Genomic DNA, 25,127 nt, shown 5'->3' with positions numbered 1-25,127 from the left:
TTCCTGGATTCCTGATTCACAGATAATAAATGTTTGTTGTTTTAAACCACTGAATTTTGTGATAATTTTTTAGAAAACTAATACAGTTCTTTACCCTTGTCACACAAAAGTTTCAATTTCAAATGAAGTAGTGGGTTGAATGGTGACCCTCAGATATGTTCATGTCCTCATCTCTGAAATCCATGAATGTGACTTATTTGGAAAATGAGTCTTTATAGATATAATAATTAAGGATCTTGAGATGACTTCATCCTGGATTATCTGGGTAGGCCCTAAAAACAATGACAAATGTCCTAATAAGAGACAACACAGAAGAGAGGCAGAAGAAGAGGCAGCAATGTGAGACTGGAGCGATGTAGCCATAAGCCAAGAACACCTGGAGACACCAGAAACTGGAAGAGGCAAGGAACGGAATCTCCCCTAGAGCATCTGGAGGAGTGCAGCCCTGCTGACACCTTGATTTTGGACTTCTGGCCTTCAGAACTGTGAGAGAATAAATTTCTGTTATTTTGAGCCACCAAGTTTGCAGTAATTTGTAATGGCAGCCCTAGGAAACTATTATAGATGGAATAAAGTTTTTACATGTGAAAACTAAATCCATAAAATAACTAGAATATGATACTGGAGAATTATTTTTATAATCTCAAAGGGTAGAAGGATTTTACTTAGCATGACATCAAGGCCAGAAGCCATAATGATGAATAGGTTCCATCACACAAAAAATTTTTTTTAGTGCTTTAAAAGAAAAGATTCAAAACAGTATACTTAAAATTAAAAGAAACACTCCAAATGGATAAAAAATGTTTGCAAAATATAATAGGGAAAGGCTTAAAAGGAAGCACAGAAATATAAATGACCAATAACCATATAAAAGGATGGCTGTAATAATTTTTAAAAAGCCAGTTAAAATAATATTTCATACCTATTAGACTAGCAAAATTTTAACACAGTATTCAGCACTGGCTAAAAAGGGAAAATAGACCCTTGTGTTCAAATTTTAAAAAATTTTAATGACTTTTTTTTGGGGGGGGTAATTAGCTTTATTCATTCATTCATTCACTCAAATGGAGGTACTGGGGATTGAACCTAGGACCTCATGCACGCTAAGCACATACTGTACCACTGAGCTATACCCTCCCAACTGTTCAAACTTTTTCAAAGGCAACTTGGAATATGTTAAAATTTCCATGTAGTCTTTGACTCAGCAGCATGGTTTTAATTTCAATAATTTGGTTTTTAAAACATTTTAATACAGTAAACTTCTTTCTTCTTTTTTTTAGTATACAATTCTGAGGGTTTTTTATACACACATACGTATTTTTTGTAACCACACCACAGGACACAGAATAATTCCAACACCCTAAAACATCCCCACACCCAGCAACATGTTTATAACAATGAAAACTCGAATAACTCAAGTGTCCATCAACTGAGGACTGATTAAATATGGCAATCCATGTAATGGAATTTGATGCTACCAGTGGAAAAAATGAAGCAGATTAATATGGAAAGATACCTACATTATACTGAGAGGTGAAAAAAACCTGGTCAGCACTGTCCGGCTGCTTAACCTATACATAAATATACATATAGAAAGATTTCTACAAATACATTCACCAACCTATATAATTATCTCTAAGGGACCAAATTTCAAGGAATTTCCTTCACATTGTGCTTTATGATTTTGTCTTGTGTGAACCATATTAAACACATTACTTTCATAAACTGAAGTAACAAGTCATTTCCATTTTGGAAAATAAAAATTTCAGTAAAAGATTTAGGAACATGAAGAATGTAATAAATTGACTTATAATTTGTAGGAAGCTTTGTTATGGATGCTAGGCTTCTAGAAAATGAGTATTAGGGCTCAAACCCAAGTAATATGGTCATAATTTTGGTGCTAGAATGGCCTACAGTAGAAATTGCAAGATCTCTGTATCTACAGATCTTTACGAATACAAAAATATTTTCCTTTGTCACCTTGGACACTTTACCTACTCACTCTGCTCCTACTTCCATTAACCTGACTCACCTAAGTCATATGTCTGGCCCACATCCCTCTCCCTAACCTTTTATTCTTTAAAAAGGAATCACCTATCTCCCCTGTCCACTCTATGTTAACTGTGTATAAATTATATCTGTTTACTGTTCACCAAGCGTGAACCATGACTTACTGTGTTATGGGTTTTTTTGGTCTCAATCCTAATGAGCGTTATCATGGATTTATATTAGGTCTTAATCCATTTTAGAGGTTTATATGGCTTCATGTAAATACTGGGCTTCTAATTCTCCTGATTTGTCTTTAAAAACTGGTTTTAGCTTTTTTCAGAAAGAACTGCAAGTCTAAAAAGTCTAAAACTCCAAATATCAGGGAGTGGAAAATATCTTTTGTTCCTTCACACAAAGCTCAATCAAAGGGAGAATACTAAGTACATACTTTTTAGAAGTACCTCCTAGCCTCAGAAAGTTCTAATATAAAGAAAATCTTATAATTTAAATCCTTCAAAACTTCTGCTATCCTTCAAGAACTCTTAAAATATGTAGATTTAGGATACCTAGAAAACACTCTCTCAAAATAGTTGTTTCACCAAGGTTAAAAATGTTTTTTTCTACGCTTTCATCCTTTTCTGTGTTTCCCTAACTTTATCTTTTGTTTTTCTTAAATCTTCAATTTCCATGATAACATTTTAATTTTCTCCTAAATTTGCATTATTATAGACAAATAGTAAGCAGTAGAATTCAAAGACTGAATTGCTATGCTGATTAAGTAAATAACCTTATTCTAAGATTTTATCTTAATCACTGAAGGAAGGAAATGTTTTCAATCCCTATCATGTGGTTTATCATTAAGAAGAGGTAAAATCCTGTTTCTAAAACAAAACTCAAGGGAATAGTCTTGGAACTCTTACAGTATGTTTTAATTTTAAAAGGTGAATGAAGATTAAAAAGACTATCAGTGAAGATACTATGTAAATAATAAATTTCACTGTAGTCATTTGACCCTGTCATCACACATCTTAACTATTATGTTATTAATCTATATTTAAATTATTCAAGACACATAACTCATGAGAACTCCCCTGCAACCCAGTTCTGTGACTAGATTAACCTCACTTTCCTTCTTCTAAATGATTTTAATTTAAAGTATATTACTACTATGTTTGATAACTCTATAAGGGTATAAAGAAAGCTACAATGAAATGCTACAATGTAGACCAAAAACATAAGTAGAACACTTACTGGTTCTGTTAGTGTTGTATCTTTCTCCAGGAACTGTACAACACAGTAGGCTAGCTGAAATGTAAGGAACAGTTTATAAATATTATGGAGTGAAACAACATTTAGTAATACAGGATTTTTATATTTAGCTAACAAAACTACCTCATTTTGACAAACTTTAGTTTATCATAATATATAAAAATGAATATACTCATAATTGTGTTATGTCTACTTCAACAAAGATGATGTTCATTTTTCAGTAATATCTTCTGAATATAAAGTTGACTGAAATATTAAAACGTAGCTGGGCATATCAGTCTTTTTATATCATTTAGGTGGCAAACCATTTCTTTGGGGAATTAAAAGCAACTGTCTGTCCTGCAAATCTCTACAAATCAGAAATGTAACTATAGCCCACTAAATACATACATAAATAGATAAAGTTAACTGAAATAAGACTAGAGCTAACTTTCATTTTTCAGCATGTTTCTAACATGTATGTCTATACTGATATGATACTATTCTCTGAGTATTAATAGAGGAAACTAAAACCATTCTCTAACTAGGTTATGTGGCTAGATGGAACATTCTGTAAATATGTGGGATTTATTTAAATTCACATAGCTAATTAGGTCAGGGCCTGGACTAGAAGAGAACTTGATATTATCTTATTATTATCTGTACTTTAAGTGCATTGAGCTTATTAAAGAATACTAAATATCATAATGTTTTAAAATTATAATAAAAATTTGCTTTGGGCAACTTACAAAGCAAACTGCTTAATTATACTTAAAATTGCCACCTCAATATTTCTCAATTTCTCTGCCTTTATATAAGTCTTTGAAACAACATTCATTTCACTTGAAATGTTTCTGAAACTTACCTGAGCATGAAACAAAGCCAATCCTTTTGCAGTATGCATAGGAATAAGAACCTTCATTAGAAACTGTTTATGTTCTGCTTTCAGTGGCAATGCAAAGCCATTGATAATACTGGAGGGAAAAAAAGGCAGGGGAAAAGTTAAGTAGTTACTACTTCTAAAAGTTATTATATCCACGAGTACATAAGGAACTGCATTACTTCAGTCTCGGTGTTGAGTGATTTACTCATCTGCAAACTACTTTAGACAAACTATCACTATGAAGTCTGTTCCTCTAAGTCGTTAAATGATTCCCAAAAGAGAACTAGGACTACCAAGTTAATAATGTCCCAGTAACCAATTCTGTGTTTTCTGTATAGCCTATCATTCATTTATTTATGCATTGTTGCCTTTTTCTTCTCTAAAGCATGGGAGAGTCAGTATCACAATGTTATAATTTTCAGTATTTTCTGTAGTAAATGGGTAGTTTCTCTTACTTTATTGAAAGATCTGATATTAAGTAGTTCTCACCATAATCATTCTCTAAATATTAACAAAGGAAACTAAAACCATTCTCTAAATCAACAGAGGGTCTGAACTCTCAAGTTAATACTGCTATGTGGTGAATAAGGAAGGCAAAATGTTCATATAAACTAAAATAAAAGAACAGAGGGATTAAAATGATCTATCAACATCTGAACAAGAATTCTTGTAATTTCATCAAAGATTCACTATGGCTTATTTCATCTCTTTCCAATCAGATCCTATAAATTTCTGAGGCAATCTGGCAAGATCAGGCATAAAACATGCCACAGATTCAAAAGCAGGAAGCCTACTCTGAAACAGATGTCTTGCATGGCAGTATTTAATATAAGCTGACCCCCTAAAAAGCTATAGTAAGAATTCCTTTGAGAAACTATGTCTTATACTCTATTTTAAACTCTAAAATATGAAATAATTTCTCTAATCCCAGCTAATATTTTAAGATGTAAAAATGCAGGTACTTTTCTAAAAGAACAAAAAACTGACCTACCTTCCTAATATTTCAAGGAGTTCAGCAACACCATTAAAATGTTCTGTTTCATATATAAACCTGAATTTAAAATAAAGATAGATGTAATGAAAAATCAAACATGAGAAAACTAAACTGAGAAAGAGGCAGGAAGGTATAAAGAAATCAAAGTATAAGAAATGTACAAACACATTTTAGGAAAGTCTTTGTAGGCTATTTTGCCCCAAATCAGTTACTTCTTAGCAATTTTATTAAAAAAAAAAGGTCTATTTCCTATTAAACTACATATACTTTTGCTAAATATTAAGATAACAATATAATTTCACCTGAAATATTTTAATTTTACTTTAAAATTTATGAGATGTGTTTTCTCAAAAATTCTTTTCAAAATAGGAAACCTCTACTCATAGAAAACTCCAAGAGAAAAGGACTCATATGTAATTAAGCCACTTTTATTCAGAATTTCTCTAAGCCTAAACTACATAGGCTGCCTGGCTTTCTGGGATTAGGGTTTGCCTTCAAAGCAGAGAGTCATAAACTCAAATGACTACAGGACAGGCAGGGACGATACCACAAATGATGGAAGAGGACTCAGGAGAGAATGACACAACTGGAGAAAGATGCTCTCTCTAGAGGAAGCAGCTGTTACTTACTCATCTCTGACTGTTACAATGTGAAAACACTAGCCTAATTTTGCCAGATCTTCAATTAAAAGCAAACCAAACCTGAAATGATTAAAGTAAAATTCCCTATCTGAAGCAACTACTTAATAGATTATCATCTATAAAGTAGTCAAAAGATAGGCCTCATGTAAATTTAATTCACTTTGTCAGAAAATCAAATGAAAGTGCTTCCAAGAACTACTGATTTAAATAGTATTTATACATAATTTTTTAAACAAATGCTCAAGTAGATAACTAGATAAATTCTCCCCTCAATAAATTTTAAACATGAATAACATTGGTATTATGTATTAAAAACTGTCTTCATTACTTTTATCGACTTAGATGAAGAGGTTACTAGTTTCTATAAAGTTAGATGCAATCAAATGATACCCACAGAACAGGCTAAAAATGATTCAAATACTATCAGTTAAGTTTTCAGGTTTCAGAAAAATTAACCTAAAGGAACTGGAATAAAAAGAAAATACGGAGGGGAAAAGAAGTGCTATATATGAATATACAACTAATTTACCTGAGGAAAATGTTGTTAATTTGTTTTCTGATGAATGCTCTTAATCCAAGAAATTTCCCATAAATTCGATGCAGAACAGTCTTCAGGAAGTCACGTTCTCTGGGATCTTCACTATCAAAAAGCTCCAGGAGCTTTAAAAAAAATCTGAGAAATTACTTTTTAAAAATAATCGAGCTAAAACTTCACTCTATTCTAATTTTGGTTTTAAGATAACCCACAAAATCTTTAAACATTTTTGAAAGATTCTTTCTTATCAGATTGGTTTTATTCTTGCTAAATAATGAAGCTAAAGGAAAGCTTAGGAAGTATTTCTTTTATTTCATTTTGAAAAATGACACAATATAAATAATGTAAACACTTCCAAAAGTGGGTTTTTTTTTGTCTTACCACTCATTTTAAAATTCTGTCCTACTCTTGACTACTAAACATGGCTCATAATTTTGAAGTGTTGAAATATGAGAGATTTTTGATGCTTTCTGATAGTAAGTCAAAACTACATACAAAACTTAAGCTTGTAGACTGCAAATTGTTATATGAAGTTTAAAAAAATACATGCACAAATGCGTATTTCTAGTTTACTAGAAAAGTTTATACATCCTTTTTTTTTTTTTAAATTGAGGTACTGGAGTTTGAACCCAGGACCTTGTGCATGCTAAGTGTGTGCTCTACCACTTAGCCCTACCCTCCCCCTTCAGAAAAATTTATACAAACCAAGGCTTCTTTTTTTGTGATATTACACTAAAAAAATTCAACAGTCAGCAAGCCAACAACTCAAAAACTAATAATTAGTTAGTAGACAAAATATTGGTATATACATGATAACAGAGTAAAAATCATTCATGAAATAACATTGAAATAAAAGATGAGACTACAGATCTTTACTTAAAGTCAGCTTAGGAAATGGTTGAAAAATTTTAAACCAGTTCAAACTGGCCAAATCAGCATTTCCCTACACCTCTACACAATTCTTCAGCAAAGGCAGAATAAAGAGATCTTTGAAAAATTTAAAGTCAAAAGCTCAAACTTCCATTTTAAAATGGTAAAGAAACTGAATTTCTACTGTCAAAAAAAAAGTATTACTATATTTTAAATGAAACACTGGATTTTCTTAGGAAAAAATATAAAATAATCTCTCTCTACAGAATATAACTACCTAGGAAGTCGTCAAGGAATTTTCTGTTCTGTACTTTGGGATTTATAATCACTGTCATGATGGCAAGCTCTGAACCTTAAGTTCTTTTTCCATTCTGTTTTCAATTATATGAATTGTTTACATGTGTATCTCTTCCACTAGAGTGGGTATTTTTTGAGAGTAGTGGGGATTTTAGTTACATTTATATAACCCTAAAGTGTCTTCTTGCTAGGTTATTAAAGTACTGCATGAGGCTCCAGCAAAAAATATCCAGACTATGAGATTTATGTTACTATACCTAATTAGTTCACTTCAAATTATTCTAATTAAAATAGCTAAACTACTCATTTACTCTAATCCAAGTTTCCAATGTTGAGTTTACTTGGAAGAAATGCTTTCAAATTAATAAAAGAGACCTTTAATTGTTAAGGTCGTTGTATCTAATTCATGAACACATATAATTTAATACAAGTTGATCCTCAGGGGGAAAATATTAGATAGTTTATTAGCTAATTGTCAAATCTACTTAAATAAATCTATTTTGAATTATAACCTAAATAGGACAATCTATTTTATATAATTATTTATATAATCAAATAGATTACTTATATAAAATCAAATCCTGATTGTGCCATCTTCTAGCTGTGTGAATGTGGACATGGTTGAGCTCTTTATATAAAAGCATAAAAATAGAATGGTGCCTGGTACATAAAAAGCACTCAATAATAGCTTTCTTCTTCTGAAATCCTGTGACTTGAACACAACCTTGAATTACACCTTTGTTTTCTTCTCTCGAAATAATGAATGCTCTAATTTATACTTTAGATTTTTCTCCTGTGCTTCTAAGTCTTAAAACTTACCACCTAATCAAATAATTTCAAAATACAAAAGCTGAGAATTCCCATAGTACTATTTATTGAAGCAACACACTAAGAATACCTTAGAGAAGTCATCTGTGAAAGCACAGTGATATAAACTGCTAGAAACAAACTACTGGGTCTTGGCTTCTCAGATAATTCAGACATTTAGAATAGAAGGTAGAAAATGGGTCCCACCCTACCAGTTTTCTTCTTGCTTCCCCTCAAACCCACTGAACAATCCAGCAGCCAAAATACTTCAAGGTCCAGAGTGAGGAAGCACTAAGGCAACTGTTCCATTCAACCTGGTATTATCTTAAATACAATTTAATACGGCATTACTGGAGTTCCTTAATGTACTGTGTTCCTTTTGTGGTACACAAGAGCAACAGAAGGAAATAAATAAGCATTCATTTGCAGTTACCAAAATAACATTCCTCCATTTAATCTGACTGACTTTTACTTGTGACTGAAATGAAATTAACATTTTATTTTTAACACACACCTAATACTTCATAGTTTATGAGAAGCTACTTGAATGGTTGAAGGACATATTCTTAACAATGGTCTTCATTTATCAATACTTCACAGCAACTAGTCAGAATACTTTGTATGAAATCAAGGGTACTTACAACAAATGACTAAAAATGAACTCCAAACATGTGGAACTCATAATTTTTCTATGTTTGTATAATCTTTATCATAGGGGACACACAATGGTGGGAAGAGGGTAGCAAAGTTCCTTGTAATGATCTTTAATCTTGGTCTCAACATTTACTACCCTTCCATTCATCTTCTACCTTTCTTTAAAGTGCTAGTATCTCTAGCAGAGGAGAGTATCAAATTCCTAATGAGACCTAAGTATTTCAGAAGAGAAAATGGATCCAGAAAGGTTTGACCTACTTCACAATTCTGTCGAGGACTAGCAAATTCCACATAGTTAAAAAGAGATCTTTTAACTGTTGAAAGATTTTGAAAATTAAAAAAAAAAATATTCTGAGAAATTAATTTTGAGACTTGGTTCAAAAAATAGCTAATAACCAATTTATAAGAAGAAGGTATTACATATGTTTAATCCTAGCTCCTTTTCTTCATAAAGATCCCATTTTATCTGTGGTTTAGGAATTAGGTGGCTAGAATGCCTGAGGTGGAAGCGGTGGGGGGAGGGGATGGGGAACATAAGTGATACCTAATGACAGGAAAGGGGCATAAAGCTCAAACTTCTCACAATGATTCCATTTCTGTTTTTCCCCTCTCTGTCATTTCAAAGTCATAATGCTTTTACCATATGTCAAGTTCAAAGACTTAAACATTTTGGAAAAGGTTTGCCCTTAGATTGCATGGTTAAATCCAATTTTCTCCGTTAGATATTTCTGAAAGGCTTGCCTTTCCAGTCTTTATAAAATAACTATGAGAATTTAGGATTGGATAGAATAATTTGATTGACTTTAACACAAGCTCACCATTGATTAAAAAATACTCATATTCTCAAAGCTACTTCATTTTTATTGTCATTGTCTGGCAAGAATACTGAATGCTGTTAAACTGAAATCATTAAAGTTTTGAAAGACTACCCTATTTTAATCACAAGCTAATAAATCATTGCTAAGATGAATATAAGAAAATTTAAGACATAAGGATTCCTTACCTGTTGTACAAATTTCTGATCAATGTATCTTTTTGCAATGCTTGGCTGGAAGTCAGGACTCTCTAAAAATCTTAAGAAGAATTCATAAACCAACTATAAAAGAAAGCAAAATAAAAGCTAAGATGATGCCTATATAATTTCACCCTAAGTCATCACTTCATACCAAAAACATACCTCCCTTACCAACTTAGTAAGGAGATTTCAGATCTCATTATAAAATGTGGTAAGTAACAGGTTTTTGAAAACTAAATACATATTCACAATTTGGTCTCCTAAGATGGTAAATTCTGGGATTTATTTATCGCTCTGAATCACTCATTGAAAATGTTAATTTACAGGAGCCAGAAAACAAAGGACAATACTTATAAAATATTTAATTTAGAAGACTATTTTGCACTCTATAGTCCCTGAGAACATGTTCTTTCTCCAGTGGACTACTGACCTACCTCAACTTAATCTCCAGAGTTCCTTAAATGCAGGATCAGAAACCTCCAGATAAAAGCAAATTGCATTGTTAAGGGGCAGTGTATAAAAGCCAATTAAAAAAGAGAAAAAATCAAGTATTTCTATAAAACTACAGTGGGAAAGAATTAAATCAAAATCAGAATACCTTACCCACACTTGGGAAATTAGAAACCAAATCATACAAGTAAAGGGCTCAGGAAGGAATGTCTATGCACCACAGTGAATAAACTAGAAGTCATAACAAGCCTTCTCCTAAAAAGTGCCAAGCATCTTAAAAATACAATAGTCCCCCCTTAGCCATGGGGGATAAGTTCTAAGACCCCCACTGGATGCCTGAAACCTCAGATGGCACCGGACCCTGTTTTCTGTTCATGTCTTAAATCCACAAATTTAATGCCTTTTCCATCTTAACTAATCACGCACCGTAGCATAACTTTTGCAGTCTGAAGGGTGGCAGCATAACTAGCATGGTTTTTTCTCCTTCTTCACAATTTCACTGATAGAAGATTCATTCTTACCATAGATCTTAGAATCTCAACATATGATTTTTTTCTTTCCTTGTTGAGAATTTTCACCTTTTCACTTAAAGGAAGCATTTTACAGTTTTTCTGCGGTGTATCTAAATTGCCAGCATCACTACTTTTGCACTTTGGGACTGTTATTCAGTAAAATAAGGGTTACTTGAATGCAAGCACTGTGACATGACAGTCGATTTGACATAATAGAGACAGCTACTAAGTGACTAATGGGTGGGTTACGCTGAACAAAGGGATAATTCACATCTTGGGCAGGACAGTGAGAGATTTCAACATGCTACTCAGAATGGCAAGCAATTTAAAGCTAACGAATTGTTTATTTCCGTAATTTTCCACTTAGTATTTTTGAACTATGGTTGACCCTGGATAACAAACTGGGGAAAGCAAAACCATGAACGGGGGGACTATTGTAATAGCAAACGTCCACTTGCAACCACAAATCAGAATTAAAAGTAACGTTTAGTTCAACTTATGTACATCATACCTACATCTGTCTTCGCAGAAGAAAGGCAAAAACACTAAAGTTTGGTGTTTTTTTATGGTAACCTAACAACTACAAAAGGCAGGAGTATAACCCAAAATGTGCCTTAATTTATCAGCTACTAAATAACATGTCAAGCTGGTGCCCTAAAAATAATAAAGATTGGATCCCAAAGTAAAAATAGTCATTCAAAAAATATTTAGGTAGCCAGTTAGGCCATAATACAGGGGTTGGGGGAAAACGGCTACACTAAATTTACAGACTTCACAACATACAAAAAGCATTACCAGATCTGGACTCTATCATTCAGTACAGAATGGCAAATTTTTACTATTATGAATTCAATAATATGCTAAGGTTAACAACAGCTTTGAGAACCGAGTAAATATTGTTTCATTTGATACATCTTTGCCCAACTATGCAAAAAGTAATGTATATCTGGTCTATTATCTAACTTAACATTTAATGTTAAGCATGAGTTAACGACATAACAAGAGAAAATAGACGTTGATATCAATTTTTTATTTCTAATCAATAATTTTCTAATCACATAGATAATTTTGCTTTGGGGTAATACATGCAAAAAGATATACAAAATTATCACAAGAGTCCTGTGAAGAGTTAGTACATTCTCATGGACTGTTATGCAGTTTCACTGGCACGACTTGCTCAGTACCTATTTTCATCTCTGATACTGGGCTACTGTGATAAAATTAGAAATATATATTTGGTCTTCACCCCTGGTTATTGGCACAGAGCTCCTAAACCTTTGAAATTCCTTTAGTGATAAAGTGAGAGGAGCATCTTTTGTTATTCATAACAAGCCCCTTCTAACCATACCTGAGTTTATGCTAATGAGGTGACTCTGGAGGATGAAGTCTAATTATCAGAGGAACCAACTATGATTAGAGGGTTGGAACTTTTAGCCCCAACCCTCCATCCACCAGGAGGAGGAGAGAGGCTGAAAATCGAGTTTAATTACCAGTGGCCAATGATTTAATTAATCATGCTCACCGAATGGACCATCAAAAAAAAAAAAAAAAAAAAAAGCCTAAACAAGGGGGTTTGGAGAACTTCCGGGTTCGTAAACACATCAAGGTGCTGGGAGGGTGGTACACGGAAAATATGGGCCCCTTCTCCATACCTTACCCTATGCATCTCTTCTATTTGGCTGTTCCTGAGTTGTATCCTTTATAATAAACTGGTAACAGTAAATAAGGTGTTTCCCTAAGTTCTGTGAGCTGTTATAGTAAATTATTGAACCTGAAGAGTGGGTCACAATAACCCTAGATTTATAGCCAATTAGTCAGAAGTATGGGAGGCCCAGACTCATGAGTGCCATCAAAATGAGGAGCAGTCTTGTTGGACTGAGCCCTTAAGCCATGGGGTCCTTGCTAAGTCAGGTAGTTAGTGTCCGAAATGAATACATTGTAGGACACCCAGCTGGTGTTCACAGAGAACTGGAGAGTTTATTGGTGTGGAAAATCTATATATTTGGTGTCAGAAATGTTAAGGGTAAAAGAAACAAGTTTTTCTTTAGCAATCAATATTGTGAACAGATAGCCATTGTAAAGCTCCAAAAAGCTCATTCACTTGTTAGGGAGGTAAGACAAAAATATAAACATTAAAAATGGTATAGACAGAAAAGTTACATGGCACAAACTGAGTGCAGGAGACATTTAGAAAAGGGCTATATCACTGTGAAAGATCAATAGGAAAAGTTTTAAGGAGGACATATAACTTGAGCCCAGCATTCGATTTGATTTTGGACAAGTCAAGAAGAAAGAGGAGGTTTTTTATTAAGAAAGGTAGAACTTATCTCAAGAAGATGGTGTAGGGTATAGGTTAGTGGGTATGAAATCAGAGACTTGGAATCTTTATGTGGATCCCAAGTTTAAAGCTGTGATAAGGTGGGGCCAAGTTAAACCTGAGTCAAATATGGCATGAATTATTATACTCATGTCTATATATATATTATATTCATGTCTATATATTCTACTACTTAAGATCTGCATCAGAGATACTGGCCTAAAGGCTTATTTGTTTTAATAGTGATAGCATGTCTTTTGGTGCACTTATATATTAAGCTCCAAATCAAAATGAATCCTCTAAATCACATATACAGTTGAAACTTGTGCTTATCACAGATATGACATATTATTTCTTACAGTTTTCATCTGCATCATTTACCTGACACAGTGAACATTAATTATGTGACCAGTCAAGATTAGCAGCAAATTGCTTTCAATGCAACCAGCTTAGCACCACTGAAGAGATGGTGACAAAAGGTTATCTAAATACATGTTGAGTAATGTCAAACAGAGGTAGAAACAGCAGTAGTCACCGTCACTCTCTTGTTTTTATCCTGTATTACTTTTTTCTTGTATTTATGACACTCTGATATAGTATTATTTTATTCTTTTCTGCTAGAATGTAAGAGAGTTTGCTTATTAGTTCAATACTTTACCCCCAATATTTAGAATGCCTGGAACATAACAGATGCTCAATAAATATTTGCTGAATGAAAATCATAGTTATTGAGAGACTGTATTTAAGTATTAAAGTTCTCTATGTTCTTCCATGTGAAGAAATAATTTGCTCCAATAACCTAAGAAAGAAACAGAGCTGCAAGAAACGATAGATATTTTCAGCAATGGGTTTCCTTCTCTAGTAAAATGGCAAACTTCACATATGTTCAATGTATGGCTGTTCCTTGTACTTTTTTAAACCAAGAAAAAAAAAATACCCTAAAAGATGAAAGATAACTAAAAAGTGTAAGGAATGGAAGGTAATCTTACCATTCTACTCAGTACTGACAGTGTCTTTCCTAAGGTAGTTAAAATAAAAAACATAAAATTCTGGTCTTCACCCATAAAAAATTTTAGAAGAAAGTACAACACAAACTAGCATAGATCTTTAAAGTCTTTGAACCCTATAATTTTTGATTCGTAGAACATGCAAATATTTAAAATGTAGCATCTGGCCAAGAGCTATTTGAATGTGAAGGTGTATATTATAAAACATGTACATCACCAGTCTAAATTTTTAATTATACAGATCATAAAGAAGAGTCTCTAGTCCCTAAGATCAGGTTATTCCTAAAAAGGTCTATGTTCTATTCAGTATCCTACATAATTACATCTTTAGTTTCTTTAAAGAAACTAATTGATAAAAGAAAATAAAAATACTACATAATCTGGCTGTATTTAAGGCTAGTAAACCAGCCATATCTCTAATTATCTGAAAGTAGGTATACAGATAATTACTATTTTGTTGGTCTTTAATAAATATAAAGCAATAATACTTAGCAAAGAAAATTTAAAAATAACTTATAACTGTTGTACACTAATTATCATCATATAATACTTAGTAAATTAAAAGATATGACCAATTCCTTAGTACTGAAATGGCCTTCTTAAAAAAATTTTTTTTAAATTCTTTTTGGTGGGGAAGGAGGAGGTAATTAGGTTTACTGATTTTTTTTTTAGTTTTATTTTTAATGGAGGTACTGGGGCTTGAACCCAGGACTTCATGCGTGCTCAACATGCACTTACCACTGAACTATATCCTTCTCCCATGAAATGGCCTTTCTTTTTGAAGAAATAAAAATATGAAAGGTTTTGAAATTACTTGTAATTATTCCCCTTTCATTAACTAAATTTAATGTTTATTTTTCATCCTATCAAATTAATTTCTAGTATCAAAGATCTGATAAGCTAAATGTAAAATATAAATTTGGGTACAAAACAAAAAAATTCCAGGTTAATTGATTCAAAATATGTTAGCAAGTAAAGAAATATTCATGGAGCACATTTTCTCAGTGCTTCACTCTCTAATTTCATTCATCAGAATAGCTTTAACATTCCACTCCAAAAAAAAGTATGACTAAATAATGATGTAGCTAAAATATACCAATGAATCTTATCAATTAGTTCAGTATTTAGCAGACCATTTGACTGCCAAATTTAACACATTTTAGTTTCTAGAAAGATTTTTAACTATAAATGTATATATCCAGAGCACAGCCTTTAAATCAGGGGACCACAGATGTATAAATATTTCTTATATGTCTCTGTGAATTTGTCTTGAGAGAAAACGCACTTAAAAAAAAATGTATTTTGAAAGCAACTCAACATCTAAAATGTTGAAGTAAAACTTCAAATCACACCAGTGAAAAATATAAAGAATATTGTTTATAAACTGAATTTTCACTGTTAATTTCCATAGGCATATAAAAATCTTAATGGCAAAACAATTTTTTAATAATTCAAAGACTGAGCAGATTTTTTTCAGGTTATCCAACTACATGTAATTAAAAAATATGTAACTTACCAGCTAATGAGAATTTCATGTTTTCAAAACCTTTCGATTATCAAACATAGTATCACTAATTTTATACCAACTATGACATGAAATTTCAGATGAACTGTGTGCAGTGCTATTAAAAAATAATTTACAACTTCAGATTTTCTAATTCTATAAGCACTAATGTGCTGATAAATTTTTAAATTTTTACTGCGAAAATTTTACACTAATCCTAGGATTCCTCTTCCATTTTATTTGAATGTATAGGTGCTAGACAGAGTGAATAATGAGACAAAAGTGTCTCAAATAGTTTAGAATATAAATTTATTTCTCGTGTCTTTTATAATAAAGATAAAATAGCCACCAAAAAATATAAGTTTAGGCAAAATAAAAAATCAACAATATAATCTGAAGTAATGCTGAGCACCCATACATAAAGCAGGGTTCATCTTTACCTCCCAGGAACTATGTAGAAAATAGCTGATGTTATCCAGTCTACTGTCATTACAAAATCTATCATTTTTTATTTTATTCAGGACACTCTTGCTTCCAATGGTTCAAGCTTGTGGCAGGCACTGGTTGGCTAACCTAACACCCATTTCCTTCATTTTGTGTGTCTCTACTACTGACGCTGGAAAACTAAACATTCTGTCAGTCTGCCTTTCAACTAGAGTAATGGAAAAATGAAAAAAGAGAATGTAAAAAAGAAAAATTAAAAATAATTCAAAATAGAATGAAGAAAGAGATAAGAAAAATAAAGAGATCAGAAGTGTGACTATATAGACAGAAGCAAAGAAGAGCCAACACATGAATAGCAGGTATTCCCAAAGAAGAAAAACAAAGTGGTGGAACAAAAGAAATACTAAAAAATACTACTGAAGAAAACTTTTCAGAAATAAAACTGGGCTTTTATAGTGAAAGAACACTATTCAACTGGGAAAACTGACCCAGAGAAATCAACACTTATGTATAGAACAGTAAAAGCAATTGGCCGCTAGAGGGAAAACATCCTTTGGGCATCCAGGCAGAAAGACAAAAGACCAAAGGGGAAAAAAAATCAGACTGAAATTAGAAGATGATGGAATAACATATTTAAGGCACTTCAGAAAATTAAGGAAAGAAGCCAAGGATTTTATATCATCAAATCAAGTGGATCTTTAAACATAAAGGCTAGAGACAAACTGCTATGAAACACACAAGAACTCAGGAAATAATGTTCCCATAAACCCTTCTACTAAAGTGTGAGCTTCAAATTAGCCAAGAAATGATCAGAGAAACTTTGACATAAGGATTGATGGTAAATATAAAATGTATTACCTGCAGAACTAATGACAAATGATGGGCATAAAGGTGACAGAATAGTATGAAGTCAGTTACATATTCTAACTACATAAATATTATATAATTATCAAAAACATGGAGCTGCAGGAGGAGGAGAAAAGTGAAGGGTGGTAGAAGAAGCCTCAAATTGCCATATAGGTATTTATTGTGAGAGTAAATGGATATTACTTTACACTAGATGCTAGGGAAGAAAGAAGTGGGGGAAGAAAAGACTACTTATTCATTTCAATATTGTTCATTCTAGAGAATCAATAAACTAGCTACGAAAGAGGGAACCAAGGGTATTAGCATAAAGGTAACCATAAGAAAAATAAGCACTTCTTCTGAAATATCAAAAGTAGTATCTTTTAAGAAAAAAAGGGAGAAAGCAAACAGGATAGTTTAAAAAGTTGTGTGAGGTTCTGTGCATACATTATCCCATTCAATTCTTACACAACCCTCTTATCCAGTTTCACAAAAGAGGATGCAGAGAAATTAAGCAGCTTAACTAAGATTCCATCAGTAAAAAAGTATCAAAACTGGGATTTCAGGCCTGTGACCAGAATCATTTCCATTTCACCATACTTTGTAATAATTCTCTTACTTGTTAGAATATTTTTATATAAACTTTTGTTCCATTTAACTAAGGCATATCTGTAGCTGTATAATTATACCTTTAAAAACTCATTTATGAGGGCTAATAAAGAAAAAGCGACAGCTAGTTGAATTATTTGGGACATCTTATTTATTGGTGTTTAACGAAGCTAAAAAGGTATGAATTAAACTGCATGAGAATTTGCGATGTTGAATATAGCTCCCTGTGCTATACAGAAGAAATCTGTTTATCTATTTTTATATATAGTGTTTAACATTTGCAAATCTCAAACTCCCAAATTTATCCCTTCCTACCCCCTTCACCTTGGTAACCATAAGATTGTTTACTATGTCTGTGAGTCTGTTTCTCAAACTAGACTGCTGTAACATGTTAATTGTAAACCCTAGGGTAACTACTAAGAAAGTAACTCCAAAACATATAGTTAAAGAAAAAGAGGAATTAAAATGGTATTCTAGAAAATATCTATTTAATACAAAAGGCAGTAATAGAGGAGTAGAGGAACAAAAAAGATATGACATAAAATAGCAAAATGGCAGATGTAACTTCTACCTTATCAATCAGTAATTGTATTAAGTGTAAATGGATTAAACACTCTAGTCAAAAGGCAGAGATTATCAAAACTGATTTTAAAAAAACCCAGGATCCAACTACATGCTGTTGATGAGAGACAATTTAGATACAAAGAAACAGATTAGAAGTAAATGTATGGAAAAGATGTATTATGCAAACAGTAACCAAAAGAGAGCTAGACAGAGGCTATAAAATATAAGACAAAATGAACTTTCACACAGAAACTGTTAGAATTTTAATAAGGGAGATATCCCAGAGGAAGACAAAACAACCATAAACATATGTAGCTAACAATAGGGCCTCAAAATACAGGAAGCAAAAACTGACAAAACTGAAGAAAGAAACAGACAATTCAATAATAGTTGGAGGCTTCAATATCTCACTTTCAATAATGGAGAGAACTAGACAGAAGATCAACAAGGAAATAAAAGACTTGAACAACATTATAAACCAACTAGACCTAACAGATTTCAATGGGATACTCCACTCAACAACAACAGTATACACGTTCTTCTCAAGCACACATGAAACGTTCTCTGTGATTAACTATATGGTAGGCCATAAAAACAGCCTCATTGAAGTCAAAAGTATACTCTCCAACTACAATGGAATAAAACTGTAACTCAGTAACAGAAAGAAATCTAGGATTCACAAATACAAAGAAAATTAAACACATTCCTAAATAACAAATGGGCCAAAAAAGAAATTACAAGGGAAATTAGAAAGTATTTTGAGATGAATGAAAACAAAAACACAACATATCAAAATTTACAGGAAACAGATGTTTTTATAAAAACTTATACATGACTGTTTATAACAACTCTAGTCACAACAGCCAAAAGGCAGACACCATCCAAATGTCCATCTAGTGATTAACAGATAAACAAATGTACTATGTCCAAAAAATGGAGTATTATTCAGCCATTAAAAAGAATGGCATATTGATAAATGTTATAATATTGATGAACCCTGAAAATATTATGTTAAGTGAAAGAACCCAAACATAAAAGGCCACATACTGTATGATTCCACTTATATTACATATCCAGGACAAGCAAATCCATAGAGAAAGAAAGAAGATTAATAGTTGTCAGGGGTTGTGGAGGTGGAAGAATGGGAAATGACTATTAATGATGAGGGAGTTTCCATCTGAGGTGATGAAAAGGTTGTGGAACTAGATACTGGTGATGGTTGCACAGCATTACAAATGTACTTAATGCCACTGAGTACACTTTGAAATGGTTTAAATGGTAAATGTTAAGTGTACTTTATCACAATAAAGTGAAAAAGAATATTTTGGGAAAAGAAAATGTTAAGAAAATATATTAAAAGTCAAGTATTTTAAACAGACATGCAGATCTAAAAGAGTACTATTTCAGCAAAATATCATAAATGTAAAAATTGTGTTCATAAAGACAAAATTATGTTCCATACTTGTATGTGAGGCCAAGAGGCCTCAAGCGTGGGTTCATCCTCTTCTGGGTCAAAATCTGGATTATCACTTGGAGGAAGAGTTCGGAAGATGTTAGCACTGATCTGCAAAGAAAAATTAATTTAGATTTATGTTCTTTGTTATGTAATTGAATTTAACAATGCAAAATGAAATATTTTTATAATAACTTTAAGTAAAAAGTTAAGTTGTGGCTGTAAGCTTAGTTCAAAACCTATAAATGTCTTCAAGATGTGAAGGTAGCCATTTGTTTCTTTTTTCTGTCCCATAACTATGACTTCTATAGACACAAAACTTCATACAGATTACCTCTAGATTTCTCTTCCTTAAATCACAAGTTGTTCTTTCCAAGTTTTGCTTGAGAAAAAAATTAGAGGAGGGGAGAGAACTGGGGAGGGGAAACAAAGTTCCTAACTCTCCCTATCCCTTACTTGATTCCTTTCATCTTTTCACAACTCCCCACATACTCTAACACAGCCGTTTATTTACCTGACATCCCAAAAAATTTTGGTAAAATATCTCTACTCTTATACATACACACCACGCTTAAGAAGAGTAGGGATGAAGGTAGAATAATAGCTCATGATGATTTAATTTACTGTATTTCATTTATTCTGAGCCTTTAAAAAAATTAATCTCCCTGAAATAAGAATGTGATTTGAGATTCTTCATTTAAAGTTTTTCATCTCATATTATAATTTCATCTTTTGTGTTATATGTCTTAGTACCAAAGTAAACTACATATCCTTTTTCTCCAACAAAGGACAGACTGTGAGCCCAACTTACAATTCTTTGACAAATGATGAACAGACTGACAAACCAAATGGTTTAGTAAACATTTAAGGCCATACTACAGAGGGGCTGGTCATTTAAGATAAACTGTTTGGGGAGCAGAGGATAAGACAAGTGTTATTTGCTGGTGCAAGCAAATTTCCAACCATTCTTAGGAAGTGGCATCTATGACAGGCCAAATAACTGCTAACAGTTAATTACTATAACCGTAAGACTCAGAAAGTAATAACCTAGAATTTGATTTGCTAGAACTCAAAATTTGATTTGCCAGTACATGAGGGCAGAGCCAATAAATAGTTTGATAGACACCAATTTCACAAAGAGTGGCAGAAAGTCACAGATAGAACTTGAAAAGGAAATATATCCCATAAGAGGGTATAATTTGCCTTTGAAATCATATTTATTTTTGGTAGTAAAAGAAAAAGTTAACCTTGTAGCCACCAATAAAATTAACTATGTAACAAATACACAGAAGAGATTTAAAGAACTAAGTGGGTGAGCTGGTTTCAACTCTTACCTAGAAATTAAGTACCCAGAAGTTTAAAAAAAAAAAAAAAGGACAAAACACACCCTTTTACTTGGGAAAAGAAATTAAGCCCCAGAATTTATCAGCATTCCAAATTACAGAATAATTTGATTCAAATATTTGAGTACTTTCAATATCTGAGGTAATATACAGATAAAAATAAAATATCTTCCCTAGGATTTTCAAAATTCCTGAATATAAACCAGTATTGAAATCAGTAAAGTGGAAATCAGTAAACTGTGTTTTTCTCCTAAATATTTTTAATGATAAACAAAAACCAAAAAAACAAAATACAAAGTCTATCAATATTCAATATTTAAATTACCAAACTGTCACTGACTTTTAACTATCTAGGAGATTTAGGAAGCCACTTTCATTTTGATTAATGTTCTCTCTAGAGCTAGCCTTTAAAAAAATTTAAGGCTTTTATTTTCCTTTTAAAAACAAACAAACAAAAACAACTAAAATGTCCTAAGTCCTTTTAATTGCTCTTCTAGTACAATGTGATAAAAGAAAACTCAACTAGTATATTAGGGCCAAATTTAACTTTCCTACACATTTGGCTCTTCCCCCAGAACATATTATTAGGCCAGGGGAAAGAAATTAAGGAACTAATTAAATACAGGTTATACTTGCTATAATCTTCCATACCCTGGTAACATTTAAGCTTAAATTGTGTATCAGTGATTCTAATTACTCCAAATGAATTTTTTGTATGTGTTTTTTTAGTATAAACCAAGATACAAAAATCTCAAATCCTAAACAAATTTGATTCTCCTACTGTTTGATGGAGAATATGGCTGAATAATTAAAAGTTACCTCAACAACCTTACTTCAGTGCCGTTGGCAGTAATTTTTTTTCACATCAGATATTTCAAATGTTTGTCTTATATTATTTAATTTCTTAAAGGTCCTGAGTTTCTATTAAAATTCAGTGTTACAGAATCTACAGATATGATATGAAAATGTTATAAATAAGAATTTTTTTAGACCTGACTCCCTTATCCACTGCTGAGATGCAGAGCGCTCTACAGTTTTTCACTGGTCTTTTATTCCCCTTGTAGATGTTCTTTCTCTGTAACTATTCAGTCACATGACATTAATTATCTATCAATCTGTGTAATCTTGAACTTTCATCTTTCTCCTAAGCTCAAGATCTCATTATCCAATACGGTAGTCACCAGCCGTTGTGGCTACTGAATTCACAAACTACTGTAAAGCAATAACAGCATCATTAGAATAGACGAATAATCTTTCAAATGGACTTTTTGAAAAAAAAAATTCTTCTGAATACATTAATTACTGTAGATTTATTAAAAATCAGTCTCAGTAGTTCATAATTACACCTCAGATCTTACTTGAATTTATAGAAATCTGAGGAACTTAAGTCTAGAGGCTTACCATTTTTACTATATCAGAATACGCTGATTCAACAATTACACCACGATTAGTTGAAACATACTCAACCAGTTCATTCAATGTTGCTCTTTTAATTTCTTTGCTCTTCAAGTCTGAAACAGAGTCCATGAAATCAAACAGTATGCAACACTGCTGCAACTTCTGACAGAAAAGCTCTTGCTGTTCATTTGAAGTGGCATCTATAAATAAAAATAGAGAAACTTAGAAACAACCTACTCAGAAGTTACCGTTATATTTATTTTGTAGAAGCTATTCACATACATAAAGTAAAACTTTTCTCAAAAATCTAGTGAGAAATTGACCCATCTAATCCCATCATTCATTCCAGACATGAATTTCTACCTTTGTCTTCTCTCACTATCTACAATCAATTATTAAACGTTATTGATTCTGTTTAACTTATCTGGAATCTATCCTTTTCTTGTCATTCCTACTGCCATTTTAATGACCCTCCGCATCCATCATCTAGACTACAGCAATGACATCCTAACTGCTCCTCTTGCCTGTGCCCAGAAGCACTGCGACTCCTGATTTATCCTCTGAACTACCTCAAAAGGTAAAATCTTGCTAAAATGAGAATCATTCTGATCATACGCAATACTTTTCAATGATCATCCAATTTATTACAGAACAAAGTTCAAACTCCTCAGGATTGTACATAAAATGGAGGTGCCTACTGCCAAGTCATCTTTCAGCACTATCTAGCATGCACCTTCACTTTGGTTAAACCATACTCACTGCAATCTACTGAAGATTTTACTGTTTCCTCTGCCTGGAATGCCCGTTTCCCACATTCCCACCCTGGGAACTCTCCATTTATTAAGTTTCAGCAGAAGCCTATTCCACTCTCAGAAGCTTTCTCTATGGCACTGAAGCTAAGCTGGTTGGTTAATCCATCTTTACCCAAATGTATCTTAAATGCTATCTCTATTATAGTATGTACTGTGCTATATGGCAGTTATATTTTATACATTGTACACTCCTAGATTACAAGGCCCCCCAAACAGGAAACAAGTGTTCTCTCCCTCTCTCTCATTACCTAACACAGTGCCTATGACACAACATGCATTCAATAAATGTTTGTTATTTTACCTTCTACTTAGTACAAAAATATGGGCACATTTGATTCTAACAAATATATTAATTCCTTCTGTTGCTAACATTCAAAAAATAACAAAATTTCAATTCTGAACTTTCAAATCCATAAACAAGGACCTTCAATTAGCTCATTTAAGTTTCTTAAACTATTGAGATTAAATTTTTTCAACCGTGTATTTCAATACTGATATTAAGCTCACAGTATATAAAAGTATTCCTTCATTCAAAACCAATGCCTTCTAGGGAGAAGGCCTAGTTTACTCCAGCTAGAAAAGATCATTGCTTAATTCACCTATACTCATTTTGTGAGGAGGACAATCTCTAATAATATCACTGAACTGTGAGTATTTTGTTTTCTCACAAAATATAAGAAATAAGAAAAAATAAGAAAAGTGTATTTATGCTACCTTAATTATGAATGTTAATTTTGTTGACAACTTAAACTATTATTAAACTGTAAGATATTAATTTAAAAAACAAATATCTACTTCATATAAAGATAGAGGTAGAAATCTTTATAAAGATAATCTAATCAAGGATACCTATGCTTTTTAAATTTCTCTGGGGCAGGAAGCCAAGTGAATTTACTTTGCAACTATATTCAAGTTGCTGTCCTCAAAAAGCTAAGTTAAATAAGGTAATACTAAAATGCAGCAGCTCAGATATCTTAAGCCCACTCATAAAAAATAAGAACACAAATACAGTATACCTTTTTGATTGGTAAGCTTTACTCAAATGATAATTTAAAACATATTTTCAATAAAATAGTTGTGGATATATTATAAAGAATGACAAAATTCATATGACTTCTGAAGTAAAAATATAAAGATTCTAAAAAAATTTGAAATTGCTGCTGTCCACTTATGGCTATGCCAGCAGAAACTTCTATAGCAGCTCCACTTACAAAGAAGTTGTATGACGCCAAGTCCCATAATCAATAATGACTCTGCTATATGAAAGCTAAAGTCAACAATCCTAAGATTGGCATCAGAGTCCATGTAGTATTGACAGAGTACATAACATTTTTAATGATCACTTCCATAAAGTTTTTGATTCAAGATCACCTTTATTGGAACTATTCTGAAGTGGAAACATTTTTAGGTATCCTTAAAGAAAAAGACTATTAAACTTGCAGCTATTTTTAATACCAAGTAATATTTTAAACAGTTATCTCTACCCTAGAATTAAACCTCAGCCTACTGGGGGTTGAGAGTGAAGCACCCTTTGGCATACACAATGCACATAACCTTACTAGTCATATATTCACTATCCTTATTCATCTGAAAATGACCATTAGTCATTCTCAATATAATCTGCTCATTCTCTAAGAAGTCAGTTGTATCTTGAATGGCCTTTTTCTTAAATTCTCTAGGGTTTGTCTCCCTTAAAGTTAAAATGATGTCTACTTAATACTGATAACTGTTTATTTCAGTTACTAAATATATGCCTGCTTAATACAGACACTTAGCTTGAAAAACTGGAAGATGGATGCCTCTGCTTTTTGTAAGCTTCCTAATCATGCTTATTAGATTAGGTATGTACTATATACTAGAGAAGGGGTGATAATTTGAACTATATAAATCCTTCTCAAATAACACTGTACAGGAAATTCCCAGAGTTCTCTCACT

The 25,127-nt window shown here is 32.3% G+C and overlaps 1 protein-coding gene across 2 annotated transcripts in view; it reads right to left on the bottom strand.

Moving 5' to 3' along the window:
• Positions 1–25,127, bottom strand: part of PPP2R5A (protein phosphatase 2 regulatory subunit B'alpha) — a 59,542-nt gene that overhangs the window by 6,336 nt on the left and 28,079 nt on the right. The window contains exons 2-8 of one of the 2 annotated variants that reach the window (XM_010992132.3): positions 22,384–22,580; positions 19,649–19,750; positions 9,922–10,014; positions 6,285–6,415; positions 5,112–5,171; positions 4,103–4,211; positions 3,241–3,294 (exon numbers count right to left, since the gene is read on the bottom strand). In XM_010992132.3, coding sequence (XP_010990434.1) covers positions 3,241–3,294; positions 4,103–4,211; positions 5,112–5,171; positions 6,285–6,415; positions 9,922–10,014; positions 19,649–19,750; positions 22,384–22,580 — 746 coding nt within the window. The remainder of the gene's footprint in view (positions 1–3,240; positions 3,295–4,102; positions 4,212–5,111; positions 5,172–6,284; positions 6,416–9,921; positions 10,015–19,648; positions 19,751–22,383; positions 22,581–25,127) is intronic. The other variant, XM_064477167.1, reaches the window with a different exon arrangement.

Source organism: Camelus dromedarius, chromosome 21 (assembly GCF_036321535.1).
Source record: "Camelus dromedarius isolate mCamDro1 chromosome 21, mCamDro1.pat, whole genome shotgun sequence".
NCBI lineage: Eukaryota > Metazoa > Chordata > Mammalia > Artiodactyla > Camelidae > Camelus > Camelus dromedarius.
Note: the sequence above shows the minus strand (reverse complement) of the source record. Positions and strands in the feature narration are given on the sequence as shown.